A 20,019-nucleotide genomic window follows, 5' to 3' on the forward strand; every position below is an offset into this window, starting at 1 on the left:
CAAAGATTTAGTTTGGGCTGATTTCTAATTTCCGGTGGAAATGTTCTGCCACCTGAGCCAAAAGAGATACTCATCTTAAATCAGAGAAGCCCATCTTTTGTTTTACCCATGTTTCATCATAGAAACAGAATGGTAGAAAGTTGTCACTAACATTATTGAGCGGAAAAACAAAAACCTTGTTAAAATCTTAGAGAATTTTAATATTGTGGTTTTTTTTTTTTTTGAAAAACCTGTTGGCGTGGACATGAAAGTTGTGATTACTGTGGGCATGTAGTATGTACTCAAGTGCTTTTAATGGCTATCTGAACCATGTGTGACTGTACCTATAGGGCCAGATTCAGTACTAAAATATTCTCACTCAAGTTTAACCAATAGAATTGTAAACTAAATTAATTTGGAGGGCCAAATTCAACTGAGGACAGGAGCAAGAGAGAACCCAGCTTGACTTTTAGGTCCCAGTTTAAATTTGCAAGGACAGCACCTAGAAAAGCCATCTTTTTACTTGTAAACAGAATAAGGTCAGTATAGAATCTGAGACACAATAAACATGGAATCACACAATGCAATTATTTTACAGAGTCGTTTATTGGAGCAGAAACATACTTCAGGTCTGAAAGTTTCAGTCACCTAAGAGATTTGGATGCCCCTTAATTTTAATGGAATTGGGTGTCCATATCCATTAGTTTTGAAAATCAAAGCCTAAATGTTTTAAATGCTACTGTGCACAATTAGCAGATAAGTTGCTTTTATTTATTTTTCTTTCAGTCGTCCATCAATTATATTTATTGATGAGCTGGATGCACTCTGTCCGAAGAGAGAAGGGGCTCAGAATGAAGTAGAAAAAAGAGTTGTAGCTTCATTACTAACATTGATGGATGGCATTGGCTCAGTAAGTAAAGTATATTGGTACAATTAGTGTATTAAGGGGAAGAATTGAATAAACTGCATTAGGTTTTGTAGCACAGTCAGGCCAGCATAAGATGAATCAGAAGACACTTTTAGACTGCAATCTAATATCCTTATTGGATTTAAAGGAAGAGAAGACGTGTGTCCCTTACTAACTATAGACAGGGTTAATACTAATAAGTGATTTCCTTCAGTAAATTACATTTATTTTAACAGAGTACAGCACCATATTGTTGTGACACTTCATATATATATAAAATGAGATTTAATTTATGTGTGTGTATTTTGACATTCAGAGGCATTTTTGAACTGCAAAAGAAAAGACTATATAGCTTCTTCCATTTGCTTTTTGTCCTTCCCCATCTCACATTTATCTCCAAAAATCAGAGAAGTGGAAGACTTCAGAGGCATCTTTTTAGCAAGTCAAAGCAGATACCAGATTATTTTGCAATTAAATGAAAATACTGTTGGTAGTGGTGGTGTTTTGTTTTTGGTCTGGCCTGGATTGCTGAGGGATCCGAAATCCACATTAAGATACCCTTTCAGTTCCCACACTAAATTTTTCTAGGGCCTTATTCAAAGATCATTGAAGTCAAAGGAGCCTTGCCATTGACTCGAGTAAACTTCGGGTTGGGCCTATATAATCTATTAATTCCTGGTGTGCCACTGTCTAATCATCAACAGGATGGTAGGAGTGGGAGGTCTGCGTCTTTCTGCACAGAGTTAGAAGCAGTGTGTATAAAAAACTTGTGGATGTTAACTGCAAGTTTCCCTTAATCTCCTGCATAAAGTTTTGGCAGCTCAAATAGCCTTCTATATATGGCTATAGGGAGGGGATATTTCCTATTAGCGAAGAGTGATGGATCTTCTTTGTCAGGATAGAGTCTCTCTGGGGACACTCTGAACACCACACTTTCAAATCTGTCTCTTAACAAATAATAGCACTACTTAGCTCTTATATAGAGCTCTTCATCGATAGAACCGAAAACACTTTACAGAAGACAGTAGAAGTCCTCACCCCCCCCTTTTCAGATGGGGAAACTGAAGAATGGAAAGGTGGAGAGAGTTGAGTAAGGCCACTCGGCAGGATAATGGGAGTGTGGCTAAAACATAGGTTTTATGATTTCTAGTCCAATAACCTGCTACTGCATAGTGGTGCCCCCTGTATCATAGACTTGTAGACGTTAAGGTCAGAAGGGACCATCATGATCATGTAGTCTGACCTCCTGCACGTTGCCGGCCACAGAACTTGCCCACCCACTCTTGTAATAGACCCCATAATCTCTGGCTGAGTTACTGAATTACTCAAATCATGATTTAAAGACCTTCCCAGTCATCACTCTAGAACAAATGTTCTGACACATACCATTAAATCAGATCCTTTTCCAAGAGGAAGACCATTTTCATTGTCTGGAAATATGTAGTTAAATACAGAGTGAGCCCCACGTTTTTGGAGAGGGTAGCCTTTTCTTTTATAAGCCAGAAATCAAATCTCCGCCTTTTTGTCCCTGTTCCAAAATAGATCAGTGTGTTCTGGTTATCCTAAGGAGTAGTATCCTGCTGGAGGAAGACTGTCTGTCTGTGTCTCTCTCTCTGCATAATGGGCATGGAATACCTTGTAAAGAAATGAGTCTTTTTTCTCTTTTGTCTTGATTACTTCGTTCATGAATTTCTGCTCCTGCTCTCCCCATCACTGCCCTACTCCCCCTCCAAAAAAGGGTCACCTTAGAAATTTTTTGATCACTTAAAAAAGAGGAAAATATTATTATTGTTAATGTAATATTGTTACCTTCTTGAAATACTTTTAAGTTTCAGACTCTTAAATTTTTTTAGCTTTTAGTGCTTTAGCTTTTCTCATATTTCCAGAGAAAAATACTCTCATAATAAACATATAAGAATAAAAATACTTGAGGGGGTGGAGGTGCTTCTGGATTTTAATAAGTGAACCAGTTCATAAATTATAAATTCTCTTTGGAAACTCTGTTTGCTACTTTACATTGTGTGACAAAGTTCCTCCTCTACCTGGGTGGGTCTTGCACTTATTGGTGGATTTGCTCGCCTTGGAGCTTCACGGCAGCCCTCAGTTTGGCTGTTTTCGTGAACCCACAGTCCAAGTCAACTTCTCCTTTGTCTGACCAGGAGTTGGGAGGTTTGTGGGGAACCCGGGCCCGCCCTCTACTCTGGGTTCCAGCCCAGGGTCCTGTGGAATACAGCTGTCTAGAGTGCCTCCTGGAACAGCTGTTTGACAGCTACAACTCCCTGGGCTACTTCCCCATGGCCTCCTCCCAGCACCTTTTTTATCCTCACTATAGGACCTTCCTCCTGGTGTCTGATAATGCTTGTACTCCTCAGACTTCCAACAGTACACATTCTCACTCTCAGCTCCTTACACGCACACCACAAACTGAAGTGAGCTCCTTTTTAAACCCGGGTGCCCTGATTAGCCTGTCTTAATTGATTCTAGCAGCTTCTTGATTGGCTGCAGGTGTTCCAGTCAGCCTGTCTGTCTTAATTGTCTCCAGAAGGTTCCCGATTGTTCTGGAACCTTCTCTGTTATCTTATCCAGGGAAAAGGGACTTACTTAACCTGGGGCTAATATATCTGCCTTCTGTTACTCTCCTGTAGCCATCTGGCCCTGTCACAACTGACTGACTTGAAAGATGTATATTTGCATACTCTTTATGGGTTAGTCCAACTAGCGGTTTCTTCTGTTTGCTAGGGACAGTTTTAATTTCTGTATTGCTTCCTTCTCTTTGATTGTCTGCTTGATTATATTCATCAAAGTAATAGCCATCATCTTGGGTGATTTGAGGTGGCAAGGACTGTCATAACGCCTGGCTCATTTGGGCCAGAACGTTAAACCTGACCCAGAGAGCAGCATCCAAGATTTTGTAGAAATTTTACTTCCTGGGATTAGAAAAAGAGCTCCTTCCCCCTTCATTAAGGAGATTAATCCATCTGGGAGCTATAGTAGGTGTAGCCAAAGGAGGAGATAAAGAAGGTTATAGATGTCACCTCTGAGTTGAGGTTAGAGGAGATAAACATGACAGTGTAGAGCAGAGGTGGGCAAAGTATGGCCCACGGGCCACATCCAGGCTCCAGGACCATCCTGCCCGGCCCCTGAGCTCCCAGCCTGGGAGGCTAGCCCCCAGCCCCTCCCCCGCTGTCCCTCCTCCCTTGTAGGTATGGCACTGCGCGGGCAGTGTGGCTTGCGCTCACCCACCTCCCAAGCTTTCTAATAAGTCTGTCCTGCTGCTCTGAACAGCATGGTTTGTGGGAGGGGGAGGCAAGAGGTCCCGGGGGGCAGTCAGGGGACAGGGGGCGGTCGGATGGGGTGGGGGGACAGGGAGCGGGGAGTTGGATAGGGGGTGGGGTCCTGGGGGGGCAGTTTAGGGACGGGGGTCCCGGGAGGGGGCGGTCAGGGGACAAGAAGTGGTGGTGGGGTTGATGGGTCAAGAGTCTGGGGGGGGCCTGTCAGGGGGCATGGGTGTGGATAGGGGGCAGGGGACAGGGAGCAGGGGGAGTTGGATGGGTCGGTGGTTCTGAGGGGGGCAGTCAGGGGGCGGCAAGTGGGAGGGGGCGGATAGGGGGCAGGCGCCAGGCTGTTTGCAGAGGCCCCCGCCTGGGGATTCAGGGGGTCCCGGGAAGGGGAGGACAGGGAGCAGGTAGGGGGTGGGGTCCTGGGGGGGGCAGTTAGGGGGAGGGGGCAGTCAGGGGACAAAAAGTGTGGGGGGGATTGGTCAGGGTTCTGGGGGGCCTGTCAGGGGACAGGAGTGTCAATAGGGGTCGGGGCAATCAGGGAACAGAGAGCTTGAAGGGGGCAGTTGGGGTGGACAGGGGGCTGGGGCCAGGCTGTTTGCGGAGGCACAGCCCTCCTTGCCCAGCCCTCCATACCATTTCACAACCCCAATGTGGCCCTCAGGCCAAAAAGTTTGCCCACCCCTGATCTAGAGGATTACTGGAACCCATTGTAGTCTATCATGTGTTGTCTGTTTAATGGGAACTACAGCTGGTCAGGATTTTTCTGTTGCAATGATTTTCGAAAGGAAAATTCAGTTTTCTGCAAAATTCGAAATTTTTGTGGGAAATGTATTTATTTGGCCGTAATTTTTCAGTATTTCTGTAGGGAAAATCAAAATTTCTCTTTAAATTTTGGGACATTTTCATCTGTTGAACTGACCTGAAACAATTTTTTGGCGTCAGGTCAATTTTAAATTTCATTCCCTTATTCTAGTGAATTGCCCCATGGGGATTATAGTTCATATTCCCATGTTCTCCAATACGATTATATTGCTCAATGTGCAACACTGTCTTTCCTGGGACTCATCAGCATGGTGCCTCATGGTAGTTACATGTCTGGAGGTGCCTCATGGAAGATGTAATCTGGCCAGGGAGCCTGGCCCATGAGGAGGATGGAGGCATCAGGCTCCTGAACTGCAGCTGCCGTGAGGCAATGTGCTACAATGGGAGAATGCAGTTTAATGTTGAGCTTACTCAAAAAAAAATGTTTCATGTTAGTTCAGCAAACCAAAATAAAGTGTTTATTCATTTCTGAAATGAAAATTTTCAGAATTCTGTATCCTGCAAAAAATTAAGGTATTTCAACTTTTTCTCCCAATTTCGGACAAAAACAAATGTTGAAATATAGAAATTTCCTATGGAACTGAAATTCTTTTGCTCAGAGAACATTGCTATCCTCCCCAACTTGATACCAGGGGCTCAGTTCCTGTCCCAAAAGTTCCAGCACGTGATGTTTCCTCATCTGATGAGTTGGAAAGTGCCAGGCATGAATTCTTACTACTTAATCTTTTGGGGTTAGGAGTAGGCTTTAGTTTTGCTACCTAAACAAATGCATAATTCTTGTGAAAAGTAGACAGTGGAGGTTGTCATTACTGTTGAAATATGTGTAAATTGTGAGGTCTTTAACACCATTTTAAAATCTAACTTGTTTTTCTGTTTGTCTCATTAGGAAGACAGTGCAGGGCAACTTTTGGTACTGGGTGCTACAAACCGTCTGCATGCACTTGATACAGCACTACGTAGACCTGGACGTTTTGATAAAGAGATAGAAATCGGGGTCCCCAATGCCCAGGACCGATTAGACATCCTCAGGAAACTTCTTAATAAGGTTCCTCATCTGTTGACAACAACAGAGTTGGTGCAGCTGGCTGATAGTGCACATGGCTATGTGGGAGCAGACTTGGCAGCCTTGTGCAAAGAAGCAGGTAAGGTATACTACTAGTCCCACTGTGAGTTCACTTACTCTAAAAATTCACCTGTCTGCAAATGGTACGCACAGTACATCCCACAGAATGACTTAAAACAATGAAATCTTTTCTCTGTTTTCATACTTTTGTAAAGTTTTGTAACAAAATCCACAAAGGGCTTTAGAAAGTTAACAGATTATTGGGAAACTGGGAAACTTAAGCGGGTTGGTAATGGGATCTGGAGCCTTTTGCTTTCCTGCCAACAGTTTGACTCTAGCCCAGGCTGTTTGAGACCATGTGGTTGTTCTCAGCCCCTTTTTCACCACTGGCACTTCTGTTGTCTGGTCAAGGACTGAAGACTGAAATATTCTCTCTCCATTAAAGGAGAGCAGTACGAGGAATATTGGTCTGCTCCTTCCCTAGCCATATTGTACTATGGACAAATAGAATACCTTCAAGCTACCAGATCTGTAACAGGCACTTAAAATATTTTTTAAAATAATTTTTAAAAAAAGATGACTATGGGAATCTCCATGTCATCTTTAGCTTATTATATAAAAAGTCTCTCTCTTGTAGGGCCATTCTTATGTTGGATTCTATTCTGACCCATGCATCGTGAATGAAATTGTCTGTTAAGAGTGCAGAATTGTTATTATGGGGGATGATGCATGAACCGGAAAGATTTATACTTTGCCTCAGTCTTTAATAAGACTAAAGAGGATCTTAGGGATAATGGTAGCATGACAAATGGGAATGAGGATATGGAGGTAGACATTACCATATTTGAGGTAGAAGCGAAACTCGAACAGTTTAATGGGATTAAATTGGGGGGCCCAGATAATCTTCATCCAAGAATATTAAAGGAATTGGCACATGAAATTGCAAGCCCATTAGCAATAATTTTTAATGAATCTGTAAACTCAGGGGTTGTACTGTATGATTGGAGAATTGCTAACATAGTTCCTATTTTTAAGAAAGGGAAAAAAAGTGATCTGGGTAATTTATAGGCCTGTTAGTTTGACATCTGTAGTATGCAAGATCTTGGAAAAAATTTTGAAGGAGTAGGTAGTTAAGGACATTGAAGTCAATGGTAATTGGGACAAAATACAACATAGTTTTACAAAAGGTAGATCGTGCCAAACCAACCTGATCTCCTTCTTTGAGAAAGTAACAGATTTTTTAGACAAAGGAAACGCAGTGGATCTAGTTTACCTAGATTTCAGTAAGGCATCTGATATGGTTCCACATGGGGAATTATTAGTTAAATTGGATAAGATGGGGATCAATAGGAAAATAGAAAGGTGGATAAGGAATTGGTTAAAGGGGAGACTACAACAGGTCCCACTGAAAGGTGAACTGTCAGGCTGGAGGGAGGTTACCACTGGAGTTCCTCAAAGATCGGTTTTGGGACCAATCTTACTTCATCTGTTTATTACTGACCTCAGCACAAAAAGTGGGAGTGTGCTAATAAAGTTTACGGATGATACAAAGCTGGGAGGTATTACCAATTTAGAGAAGGACAGGGATATCCTACAGGAAGATCTGGATGACCTTGTAAACTGGAGTAATAGTAATAGGATGAAATTTAATAGCGAGAAGTGTAAGGTCATGCATTTAGGGATTAATAACAAGAATTTTAGTTATAAGCTAGGGACGCATCAATTAGAAGTAACGGAGGAGGAAAAGGACCTTGGAGTATTGGTTGACCACAGGATGACTATGAGCTGCCAATGTGATATGGCCGTGAAAAAAGCTAATGCGGTCTTGGGATGCATCAGGAGAGGTATTTCCAGTAGGGATAAGGAGGTTTTAGTACCGTTATACAAGGCACTAGTGAGACCTCACATGGAATACTGTGTGCAGTTCTGCTCTCCCATGTTTCTGAGGGATGAATTCAGACTGGAAGAGGTACAGAGAAGGGCTACTAGGATGATCCGAGGAATGGAAGACTTGTCTTATGAAAGGAGACTCAAGGAGCTTGGCCTTTTTAGCCTAACTAAAAGAAGATTGAGGGGAAATATGATTGCTCTCTATAAATATATCAGAGGGATAAATACCGGAGAGGGAGAGGAACTATTTAAGCTCAGTACCAATGTTGGACACAAGAACAAATGGATATAAACTGGCCACCAGGAAATTTAGACTAGAAATTAGACGAAGGTTTCTAACCATCAGAGGAGTGAAGTTTTGGAATAGCCTTCCAAGGGAAGCGGGGGGGGCAAAAGATCTATCTGGCTTTAAGATTAAACTCGATAAGTTTATGGAGGAGATGGTATGATGGGATAAGATGGTTTTGGTAATTAAATATTCATGGTAAATAGGCCCAATGGCCTGTGATGGAATATTAGATGGGGTGTGATCCGAGTTACCCAGGAAAGAATTCTCTGTAGTGTCTGGCTGGTGAATCTTGCCCATATGCTCAGGGTTTAGCTGATCGCCATATTTGGGGTCGGGAAGGAATTTTCCTCTAGGGCAGATTGGAAGAGGCCCTGGAGGTTTTTCGCCTTCCGTGCCCCATGCTACAGAGGGTCACTTGCTGGAGGATTCTCTGCTCCTTGAAGTCTTTAAACTACGATTTGAGGACTTCAATAGCACAGATATAGGTGTGAGGGTTTTTGCAGGAGTGGGTGGGTAAAATTCTATGGCCTGCGCTGTGCAGGAAGTCAGACTAGATGATCATAGTGGTCCCTTCTGACCTAAATATCTGTGAATCTATACTTGATAATCAGAGTTTACAGGGCTGTCTGTCAAATATTTATCCGTTGATTTGTGTACAGATTAAATGAAGAAGATAAATATGGACCTTTGGTGTCATTTTAACAGAGTCACTTTGCAGGCTGTAACCACACTTTGCTAGCTTGCAACTTAATCATTCTTTCTTGTTAAAACACACAAAAAACCCCACCATTTCCCCCCCTGTTCTGATTTGAAAAATCTCAGTCTGAGACCCCCTTCCCCATTTCCACCCGCCCTCCCCCCCCGGTGGACATTGAGGTCCACATTTCCAAGGTGTTTCAACCCAGTCTCTACTTGTGCACATTCAACTTTTCTCTGTGACCTTGGGCACTTATTTAATGCCTCTTTAAAATGTCAGGTATCTTAGTTATGCAGACCTCTATGCTTTTGTTGTGGTTTGTATTACTACTATAATACAAGCAAGACTGGGGGCCCAACTGTGCTAGACCCTGTACAAACATACAGTGAGAGACCATTCCTGGCCTGAAGAACTTATGGTTTAAGTAGATAAGATAGACAAAGGATAGGAGGAGAAACTGGGGTGCAGTGACTTGCCCAAGGTTCCACAGCAAGTTAGTGGTAGATTTCTGGAATAGAACCCAAATGTCCGGACTCCCAGTAACAGTAAGTTTCACATAGTGCACTGTTTTCTGTGTCTCGCTTATGTTGTTAGAATATGATTCTCAGGATTACAGAACAAATAGAAACAATTTACCAATTTTTTTTGTAAAAATAAACGTTGAATTTCTGTTATAATAATATTTGTAAATTGTTATCCTGGAGTGACCTCTGCTGGAGGAAGATGCAGTCCTGCCTTTGAAGCTGTGTGCAGGCTAGTTTGTATTTTTCCTCCTCAAAGAATTTAAAAAAAAAAAAGGAATGACTTTTTGGCTTAGAGACTTACAGGAAAGGAATTTAAATACCTTATGTATATATAGAACAGCAATGTCTGTTTTTCCTGATGATTAATTTTTTGATTTTTGAATGTCTACTTTGCAAAGAAAAGTCATTAGGTGTCTTTCTGCAGCTTGTAAAATATATGGCATATTCATCACACATACATAAAAGTGAGAGATGGAAAAGATATGCCTACATAGTATATAGCCCACTCTGTTACCTGTGAAGACTTCTTCTGGTACATTTTGTAATGTTTTCTTTTGCCTTATTTTGAAGTCCCAAGCAATGGGCTTGCCCCACTTCCCTTAGGAGACTATTCCACAGCCTAGCACATCTCACTGTCCAGGAGTGTTTCCTGCTATTCAGCCTAAGTTTTTATAGGTTAATGTTATCCCATTATTTCTTGTTATGTCCCTGTATAACACATTAACTCTCCTTCCTTGGTGTTTACACACTTCAGATGTTTGTAGGCTGTTATCATATCACCCCCATCACCTCATTCATTACTTAACCAAACTATAAATATTTAGCTCATTTTAATCTTTTCTCATAAATAAGTCCTTCCAGCCTCCTGATAACTTTTGTTGTTGTTCTCTGAACTCCCTCCAATTTGTCAAAAACCTTTTTGGTAATGTGGTGCTCAAAATTGAACTCAATATTTTGTGTATATTACAGCACAAAAAGCTGCATAAACATGTAGTTAAAATTGCTTAATACATTCCTAAATAATCCAAACAGTTAAAAATCAGAGAATCCTCAGTTAAGGTTCTTTCACAATTTTAGAAATAACTGCTACTTTCAGTCAATACCCTTGCATATGAGTACAAATAAAAAATGGGAATTCACATGACTACCTTAATTCTGACCACAAAAAATATAAATTCAATTTATGGTATATCGTGGTAGTAGTATTTATTTGTATTGAGATATTACCTAGAGGCTCCCGTAGAGAATCAGCGTCCCAGTGTTCTAGGCACTTTACACATACATTTACGATGGAAAGACAGTTCCTGCCCTGAAAATCTTACATCTAAATATATTAATGTGCTTACAACAAGTTTAAGCTGTTTCTCGAGAATTCTTCATTCTTAACAATTATATTGAAAACTTACATAATTTTATATGTATGCTACTTTCATTAGCAGAAGGTAATCTGTGTATGATATGGTAACCCAGTGCTATTGTAGGCCAAGCTGTTCAACTGCACGTATAGTTAAGGTTGCCTATGACATTTCATTATATGCCAGGTTTTTCTAATGGCTTGTTTATATGGAGGCACTCAGGAAAATTAATCCAAATTAACTAAAAGTGTGCATGAAAAGTGGACTAGTTAAAATGCATTAAACTTCTCTGTGGACACTGTCATTTAGAATTAAAGTGGCCTTAATTCAGTTTACTTCAATTCACTTGAATTATGAGATATTTAAACATAATATATTTTGGGTTCTTTTTATTTGCTCTTCTGATTTTTGACCCTTTCAGATACATGGGGGACACATTTTCAAGCTTTGCATCCAAGAGGGCTAGAAACGTACTTTCGTTTTTGAAAATGAAGCCTGAGGTTATCACTAATCTCCAAAGTGGATTGATTTTAAATCAAGGTGATTTATATCATGATTCAAATCTCCAAGTTGAAAGACTCAACCAAAACTGATAACTGAAATACACATGGAAAAGTTTATTTAAATAATTTTTCTAAAGAAAGGAGCATTCTCATTGGTTAAGAGAACCATTAAAACACGTTGATTTATAACTAAATGGCGCCTTTACACTAAATTAGATACATCTTTTTGCTGTTGAGGAGGGTACACTAGAACTACATGTATTTAAGTGATTTTAATATTTTCAGATTCTTATTATTATAAATGTTTTAATATATTAGGAAATGGTGAATGATATATAGCTTATTTACTAGATAATTAACTTTTTGCTCATGATTTGTGTCAATCTGCGTTAGGATGGTGCCTGGAATTTAATTAAACACACACAACAACATATAACATTTATTTGTATTAAACAAAACAAGCCCTTAATGCAGTACATGACCTGTTGTGCCATATTTATAAAGTGTGACCTCAAAAGTTAGATATTTTTCCTCTGATTCTTTCTAAAAGCAGCCTTTAAATCAGTTTTTGAGAGAAGCTCATGGATTCAGCATATTTATTTTTTATTTAAATGTTTAAAGAGATAAGTTTAGGCCTTAACATATTTTGGATTAAAATCTGATTTTTTTTCTTAATTTTTCAGGTTTATTTTTAAAAAGAAAAAGTCTTATTAACAAAATTTTAAAAAATCCCATTTAAATTAAAAACTGATTTTGTTTTTGTTTTTCACAAAAATTGACTTGTATTCATCCCTGCTCCATGTTATAGGGAAAAACACCAAATACCGTGAGGCTCACAATAAAATCGTGTGAGGTGGCAACACTACTAACCTGTTGTTGAGTAACTCTGCGCTTTTCAGCCCTGATTGCTGAGCAAGGCCCATGTTAGGAGGAGGCAGGCAAGTATTATTGATCCATTTTACAAATAAGGTAACTAAGGGCTTGTCTACACTGTGCCGCTGTGTGGACTATGGGGATTTGAATCGCAGAGTACACCAAAATTTTGCTCTTTAGCTGCCTCATGCGGATGTTGATGGCGCGAACTAAAAGATATATGGTTTGCGTTAACATAGTCTTCTTTCAAACAGGACTATATTAATGTGCACTAGCTACCTTTTTAGTTTGTGCCAGCAATGCCCACATGGGGAAGTTAGAGTACAACATTTTGGCGCACTCTGCAATTCACACCACACTGTAGTCTGCGGTGCAGCACAGTGTAGCTATCCTGAGAGGTTGCATAAGCTAACTTTTTGGCAAAGCTGGAACTAGAATGGGGTCTTATAACATGGCAAGTCTCATTCACTTAGGTCAGGCAAGGGGCCTTTCATAATAAATATGTCGGATCTATGTGCTTGGTTGTGTTATCTGTAATCACTAGACACTCCCCGCACCCCACCGCACACCTGTTAAGAGCCAGAAAGAGAAACCAGGATTCCTCATTCACAATGTTCCTCTGTGGCAGTGTTTTTCAACCACTATATTTGCCTATATTTCCAAAGGGGTCTGCATCTCCATTCAAAATTTTTTAGGGGTCCACAAATTGAAAACCACTGCTATACTGTCTAGCAATTAGCTGTGTAAGCCATGGGCAAAGTATGTGTTGCACCCTCCTGTAATGGCTGATTCATTTATAGTAAACAGTTAATATTGGAAAGACTTGCATTTACTTTAATTGTTATTGGATCAGGCCCTATGGCTTCAGGCTTGAAAGGAGCTTCAAATGGCACATCCCCATGGACTTCAGTGGGGAGCTCTGTGTTGTTTCAGGGGTCTGTCTGCTCAGAGCTCTTGGGAGGATCTGAGCCTAATTCTGAACCCAGTTAACAAAGCCATGGTTTGGGGGCTAGAGGAGGTTTCTCGTGTCCTAAATTGCTTAGTGGACTACCTTTTCAGCATGAACAGCTGTGTTCTGAAGTGTTTCATCTCAAACAGACATGCTGTTTAGAAGATAGGTTGTGACACATCCTTGCATATAGTGTCTGTTTGTATTCCCCTGGGCTCATGCTGCCACTCTAATTAATTGGCCACACAGCCTTTTATTAATTCTCTAAAAAATTTATAATGGTTTAAATTAACAACAAAGATAAGCACTGCACTTTTTTGGAAAACATGAAATGTTAATTATGTAGCAGGGACATGAATGATATAAACTGTGCTGAATGTTAGAAGATGCTTAGCAACAAAGGTTTCCAAATATAGCAATTTATTATAAACTTATCCTTCTATGGTTGCCTGTAGCATTTCAACAGGGTGAATATAAATATAGCTTGATTTCTTCAAGAAGTGGATTCAGTCACATTGTTTACAGTGAAAGGAAGTATTTGCTTTGTAATTTTTAGAATTTATCTTGAACATCCTTGTTCGTTACACATAATTTCAGTGTGCTGATATAAAACACTTGGACCCTGATTAGATAGTATCATCAAGAAAGGAAGAACAAATGCCCTTGTTTAAACAGTGGGCTTCTTGCAATAACATCTAATTGGTTGCAGTAACTTCCACTGTAACTCTGAGCCTTTTCTGAGGTAGAAGCACAAATTTTGTTTTACATCTGAAAGATTTACAAGTTTGGCAGTTTCTTTAATGTAACTGCACAGCACAGACAAGTGTCACTTCGCTTTGTGAAGTTGGGGGTTGTATTGGCTCACTTAAATTGAGCTTGGCTGCTATTTCCTGAAACGTTGTAGAAATAAGATTCTCAGTGATGTAACTCACATAGCTCTACTGAAGCCAGTTGAGTTTCCAAGCAGCTGAGGAGGCAGCCTTTCATCTTTTAAATAAAACATAGTTTTCAGAATAATTTAGTTTAGGAACCATAGTGCTCAGTTCTCTCATCTATTCTTTAAATTTCAGTGAACAATTCACTTAATGCAGAATCTCTAGTATTTAATTTACAATCGCAAAATGAGCATGCAAGTTGCATTATTTGAGGGGTCTGTCTTTAGCATGGTTTGCCAGGCTCATGAAACTTTTAGCTGTTAACTCCTTGCATCACCGTCTGCTAGCCCAAACTCTGACTTGTGTCCCATCTACCTTCCTTCATCCCCGCCGAAAGAACCCGGCTCTTGTCTGTCATGCTCATATCCTCTCTACGTTAGGGTGAACAAACAATACAATTTCAGTTTTTACAAATAAATAGAAAAATCCTATGCCTCTGAGACCAAGGAATATCCCTGTTTACAGGATCTTTGTTTTTTCTTGGCTTTTGTAACTTGATCAGGCTGTCTGTCTGAAGGAGCTGCTGGCCTGTTGAGCTGATGAAATTGACAGCAGGCTGAGTGAGCCTCCCTATATGCACTACAGGGACAATCCCCAGATTTGTCATACTACAGTACTGCCACCATGACCTCCATGAGGCTTCCCAGTGAACATCCTCCTTGAACCAAGCCTTCTTCACACGCAAGCCCTATTTATTGTATTTTTTTTTTTTTTAATTTCCTACTGTTGTCAATGCAAGGTCAACTCCACTGGTGTTAGCCACACCTGGTGCCCTCATGTAGACAAATCATTGGGTACCAACTCTGTTTTCAACACCATGTTGATTAGACCCGCTCTTGAGCAGCTTGAGTCTGAGGAGCTACTCCTTTGCTTCCACTTTAGCTCTGCAATCTTGCGGCTAGGTGTTGCACCAACCATTTTACAGGTGGTGTCGGACTGTATTGGAGTCCCTTTTGGAGCACATCAGTGCCATCTGGTGCTCTGCTTGGAGAAGTTATGGTAAAAATGGCAGTGTGGTTCCGCCTTTATTTTCTCTTAGAGAATCCAGGTCAAATGTCCAAGTAAAAATATGCTCCCGTCTCCCTCAGTTTTTAGCCTGGCAAACTCAAAGTATGAGATCTGAAAGCTGAGCTGTATTTTTTTCTTCTTTTCTCTTCTTTGTAATCTGTAATAAAGATTCTACAGTCCAAATAATGATGTGAATGAGAGATGGCCTGAGCCATGAAGTTCAGATACAAAGATAGTGATCAATGGCTCCATGTCTAGTTGGCAGCCGGTATCAAGTGGAGTGCCCCAAGGGTCGGTCCTGGGGCCGGTTTTGTTCAATATCTTCATAAATGATCTGGAGGATGGTGTGGATTGCACTCTCAGCAAATTTGCGGATGATACTAAACTGGGAGGAGTGGTAGATACGCTGGAGGGGAGGGATAGGATACAGAAGGACCTAGACAAATTGGAGGATTGGGCCAAAAGAAATCTGATGAGGTTCAATAAGGATAAGTGCAGGGTCCTGCACTTAGGATGGAAGAATCCAATGCACCGCTACAGACTAAGGACCGAATGGCTAGGCAGCAGTTCTGCGGAAAAGGACCTAGGGGTGACAGTGGACGAGAAGCTGGATATGAGTCAGCAGTGTGCCCTTGTTGCCAAGAAGGCCAATGGCATTTTGGGATGTATAAGTAGGGGCATAGCGAGCAGATCGAGGGACGTGATCGTTCCCCTCTATTCGACATTGGTGAGGCCTCATCTGGAGTACTGTGTCCAGTTTTGGGCCCCACACTACAAGAAGGATGTGGATAAATTGGAGAGAGTCCAGCGAAGGGCAACAAAAATGATTAGGGGTCTAGAACACATGAGTTATGAGGAGAGGCTGAGGGAGCTGGGATTGTTTAGCCTGCAGAAGAGAAGAATGAGGGGGGATTTGACTGCTGCTTTCAACTACCTGAAAGGGGGTTCCAAAGAGGATGGCTCTAGACTGTTCTCAATGGTAGCAGATGACAGAACGAGGAGTAATGGTCTCAAGTTGCAGTGGGGGAGGTTTAGATTGGATATTAGGAAAAACTTTTTCACTAAGAGGGTGGTGAAACAGTGGAATGCATTACCTAGGGAGGTGGTAGAATCTCCTTCCTTAGAGGTTTTTAAGGTCAGGCTTGACAAAGCCCTGGCTGGGATGGTTTAACTGGGAATTGGTCCTGCTTCGAGCAGGGGGTTGGACTAGATGACCTTCAGGGGTCCCTTCCAACCCTGAGATTCTATGAGTCTATGAAATCTGAACTTCCCTGGGGGTGTTGGGCCTGGTGTTCTGTTTTGGGCCCATTGCTAATATAAATGTTAGTTATTGCAAATATTTTGCCTGGTTTACATTGTTAAATAAATGTAGTATGTATATGAGTGGTGTGCACTTGAAAGCTTAATTTTGTTAATGTGAATAAATTACCAGGGTGATGGAGTGTTGTTGTTTTTTTTTAAATAGATTGCAAAGTTGGATTTTAGAGAGACATCGCCAGTTGCCACACTGGCTGTTTTGATCACTTATAAAAATGGAAGGAGCGTATTCTTTCTGCCTGAAGATTTTGTTTTAACACTGCAGAAGATAACATTGGGCAGCTGCAAATAAGTTATTACTGAGTAGTGCAGCCACGTGTACATCCAGAGATGGTCATGTGGGGAGGTGGAAATGTTGCAAACCTATTTATCTTTATAGGGTCCTGTACCTTCTTCTGGGGTTATATGGAGTTAGGACATCAAAAACAAAACTGAATCTGTATGAAAAAGTGGAAGACACATTTATTCAGAAATGACAGAACATAGAATTCTGATACTTTTAAGTGATGTAATCCAGATGTGATGTAGAGGTAAAACTACAAATTTATTATTGGATTGTAATAACTGAGGCCCAAAAATTCTCTCTCTCCGATCTTTTACTCTCCTTTCCCTTCCCCACCACCCCACTTCCAACCCCTTTATTTGAATGTACATTTCTGCAGGGTAGATAGTAATGTTATATTGAAAGGAGGATGACTTCTGCTTACATAATACTTTATACACTCATTAATTTACTGGGTAATGGTATCAAGTGAATCTTGGTACCTTCTTCAGGGCTCATGAGTGTTTTAAATCACTCTAATGTCATGTAATTTCCAAATAAAATCACGAGCCCCAGATCTTTATTTTTTAAAGTGAAGCAAACATAATTTGCTCTCCTAACAGGTTGTGTACAAATGCATGCTTGCTTTGCACGCGCGCACACACAAACTAAGCAGAATGGCTTTTTGTTGGCTCAGGCTGTAACATATGTTTTTGGATTGTTTTTAAGAATGCTAATTCAGAGTGATTGCTTCTATGCAGAAATGGTTACATCTGCATATTAAAGTGTGGCTAGAGGGAGCATATTTAAGACTGGATGGAATGTGTTGACCTTACATTTGTCTGTGGAATTACTTGTCTGTCTGTCTGTCTGTCTTTGTCTAACAGAGGAACAGGCAGAATTACTTTCAGAATTACTAATTAGTTGAAACTGTTTTTAGTTTTTCCAAGACTTCCTATTTAACCACCCCCTCACACACACTTTATTTGTTATGGGCCAGATTCTGACACCTTCATGCCTGATGAATACTACCTTAAGTAGATTGTAAGCTCTTGGGTCAGGGACCTTCTTTTTTGTTCTGTATATGTGCAGAGCCTAGCACAACAGATAAAGTAAGGCTCTTCTGTGATAAAGTGGCTCCATTGACTTTAATGGGACCATTTATGGAATAAGATGGCAACCAACATGGCTAACAGTATCAGAACCTGGCCCACTGTATGTAGTGGCAGATTTCAGGATAACAAATACTCTGCTTTAGACAAAATCCGTATTCTTTAAGACAGTAAATGGAGTTTTGATTGGTATACTTGTTTAGAGTGGAGAGGGCATAAAAGCCCAAATGTATTATAATGTATATTTTTGTAAGGTTTTGATTTTTTTTTTTTTATTTCAGTGTCCGGTTCTAGTTACGTGCAATACAGTGAATTCTGTTCTGTGGATGGTACAGTGCTTATTCCAGCCAGGGCTATTGGAACTGACTATTTTTGTAAAACTTTTCTAATAATCACTTAACTTAAAACTTTTGTATCCGAAACTAATTTTCAAGTAGTTGCACATTGGAATTCTAAATTTCTGTGTTGTGTATAGTTGTGGGTTGAATGCTGAGTAATTTATTTAAGCCCTATGCATGTCTTTGTCTTGGTCAATTTCTCATGCTTGCCTACTCATATTTATATGAGCAAAAAATAAAATGTATATGCACAAAAATATAGTTCATATTTTCTTCCAATTATCACAAACTCCTCTACAAACTCTGATTAAGCATCACAGTACCCCTTTCAGGTAGGCAAACATTATCATTTTATGTACAAGGAAAATAAGTCATGGAGTTTGTAATTTGCTTCGTTCACACATTGGAAGAGCTAGGAAAAGACCCTGGGAGTTTAGTCTCAGGGTTTCCTTGCATTTGCCACAAGATATGCTACACGGTCCCTCAGTGATCAAAGAACATATGCAGATATAGAAACCGTCTGCCTGATCCAAAGCCTATTGAAGTCAATGGTAGCCTGTCAATTGACTTAAATGGATTTTGGATCAGACCCTGTATACAAAAGGAAGACTATAAACATGTAACTTAATGTAATCCTAAATTCTCGATATACTTGTTCTATTCACTTTTTTTTATAGTAATTAATGCAGTAGTTGAAATTTTAAGTTACTCTTTTGAAAAGCATATTCCTTAGTGAGGGAGTCATGCAGTGCCTCTGCTACAGTGACAGTACTCTTCACGATGTGCTTTGGGGAAAATTGTGTAATCCCCACACAGTGTTTTTGGACATAGCGCAGTGTGCATCCCCTGTTGCATTAATCTGGATGGAATAGATGGGCTAAAGATGTTAACATAACCCAGTCAGTGTTCAGCATTAAACAGTATTAAACAAGGTATGGGTTTGTATACAGAGACCTCCGCTTGCTTAGTGCAGTGGCAAACACACCGTTTAAAATCCTTTTAACCAAAGATAAAAAGAAAGAAAAAAAAAAGAGTGAAACCATTTGAAATGTGAAGTATTAAGTAAGGCTTTCATTTTGATAACGTCCCTTGCTCCCTTTCCCTTTAGCTGGAGAGAGCTTTTAGAAGGAAAATGTCCCTTGTTTGGCAGTCTCTTAGATGGCATTAAAAATGGTAATAACTGACCTTTTGGGGAAAAGAGAAGTGAGCTGAGACGGGCTGGAGCTGTTGTGCTGCTGGTCTTAGTCTGATCCTGTTTCCTCCCAAATGATGACTGGGATTCAGCTAGAGCCAGGAGAGGTGGGGATGTCATCTGACTCCCTTTTCCAGCCTGATCTGGTCTGGACATATCTGATGATCAGGATGACGATGGCCTGGGCTGCCAGGAGACAGTGTGAGTGGCAGCCATGACGGTGAAGCTTGCTCTAGTAGCCAATTATTCTCCCCCGTTTTTCTCTTTAAGAACCCACAAAGAAAGTGGTGGGCAGAATAGCCTATCCCCTCATTATTTTCCCCACCAATTATTCCTGGTTTCTCACCCACCAATTTTGGTTCACTGATTTCTGGTTTACTAGGCATGATGTTAACACAGTCCTTGAGTTATAGCAGGAAGCCTTTTTATTTGGACTAATTCAGTCTTTTTGTCTCCTTTCCCTATCTTTTCCCATCAGCATTTGTTGTTATAGGTTATTGTGACATCTTATCAACGTACTCACTTTTTACAGTTGTGATCACAATTAGGGTAAATTGGTAAGCCCAATTGTCACACACCCCAAAACAAGGTAACGAATGTGGGTGTAGAATGTCGCAGCTTGCATCAGTTCAGTTGCAACTTGATTCAGAGACTCTATGCAATGTTGGAGTAAATGAATCTGTCTGTAACTCCATGATATATATGATATAGATTGGAGGACAT

General features: G+C 40.5%; 1 protein-coding gene across 4 annotated transcripts in view; it reads left to right on the forward strand.

Annotated features, from left to right (window-relative positions):
* The window catches only part of AFG2A (AAA ATPase AFG2A), a 312,880-nt gene that overhangs the window by 17,006 nt on the left and 275,855 nt on the right, over window positions 1–20,019 (forward strand). For all 4 annotated transcript variants that reach the window (XR_012158550.2, XM_073341065.2, XM_073341067.2 and 1 more), the window contains exons 8-9: window positions 766–889; window positions 5,876–6,131. Coding sequence is in view for 3 of the 4 variants with exons in the window: in XM_073341065.2 (XP_073197166.1) it covers window positions 766–889; window positions 5,876–6,131 (380 nt within the window). In the remaining variant the exon portion in view is untranslated. The remainder of the gene's footprint in view (window positions 1–765; window positions 890–5,875; window positions 6,132–20,019) is intronic.

This window comes from Lepidochelys kempii, chromosome 4, assembly GCF_965140285.1.
Source record: "Lepidochelys kempii isolate rLepKem1 chromosome 4, rLepKem1.hap1, whole genome shotgun sequence".
NCBI lineage: Eukaryota > Metazoa > Chordata > Testudines > Cheloniidae > Lepidochelys > Lepidochelys kempii.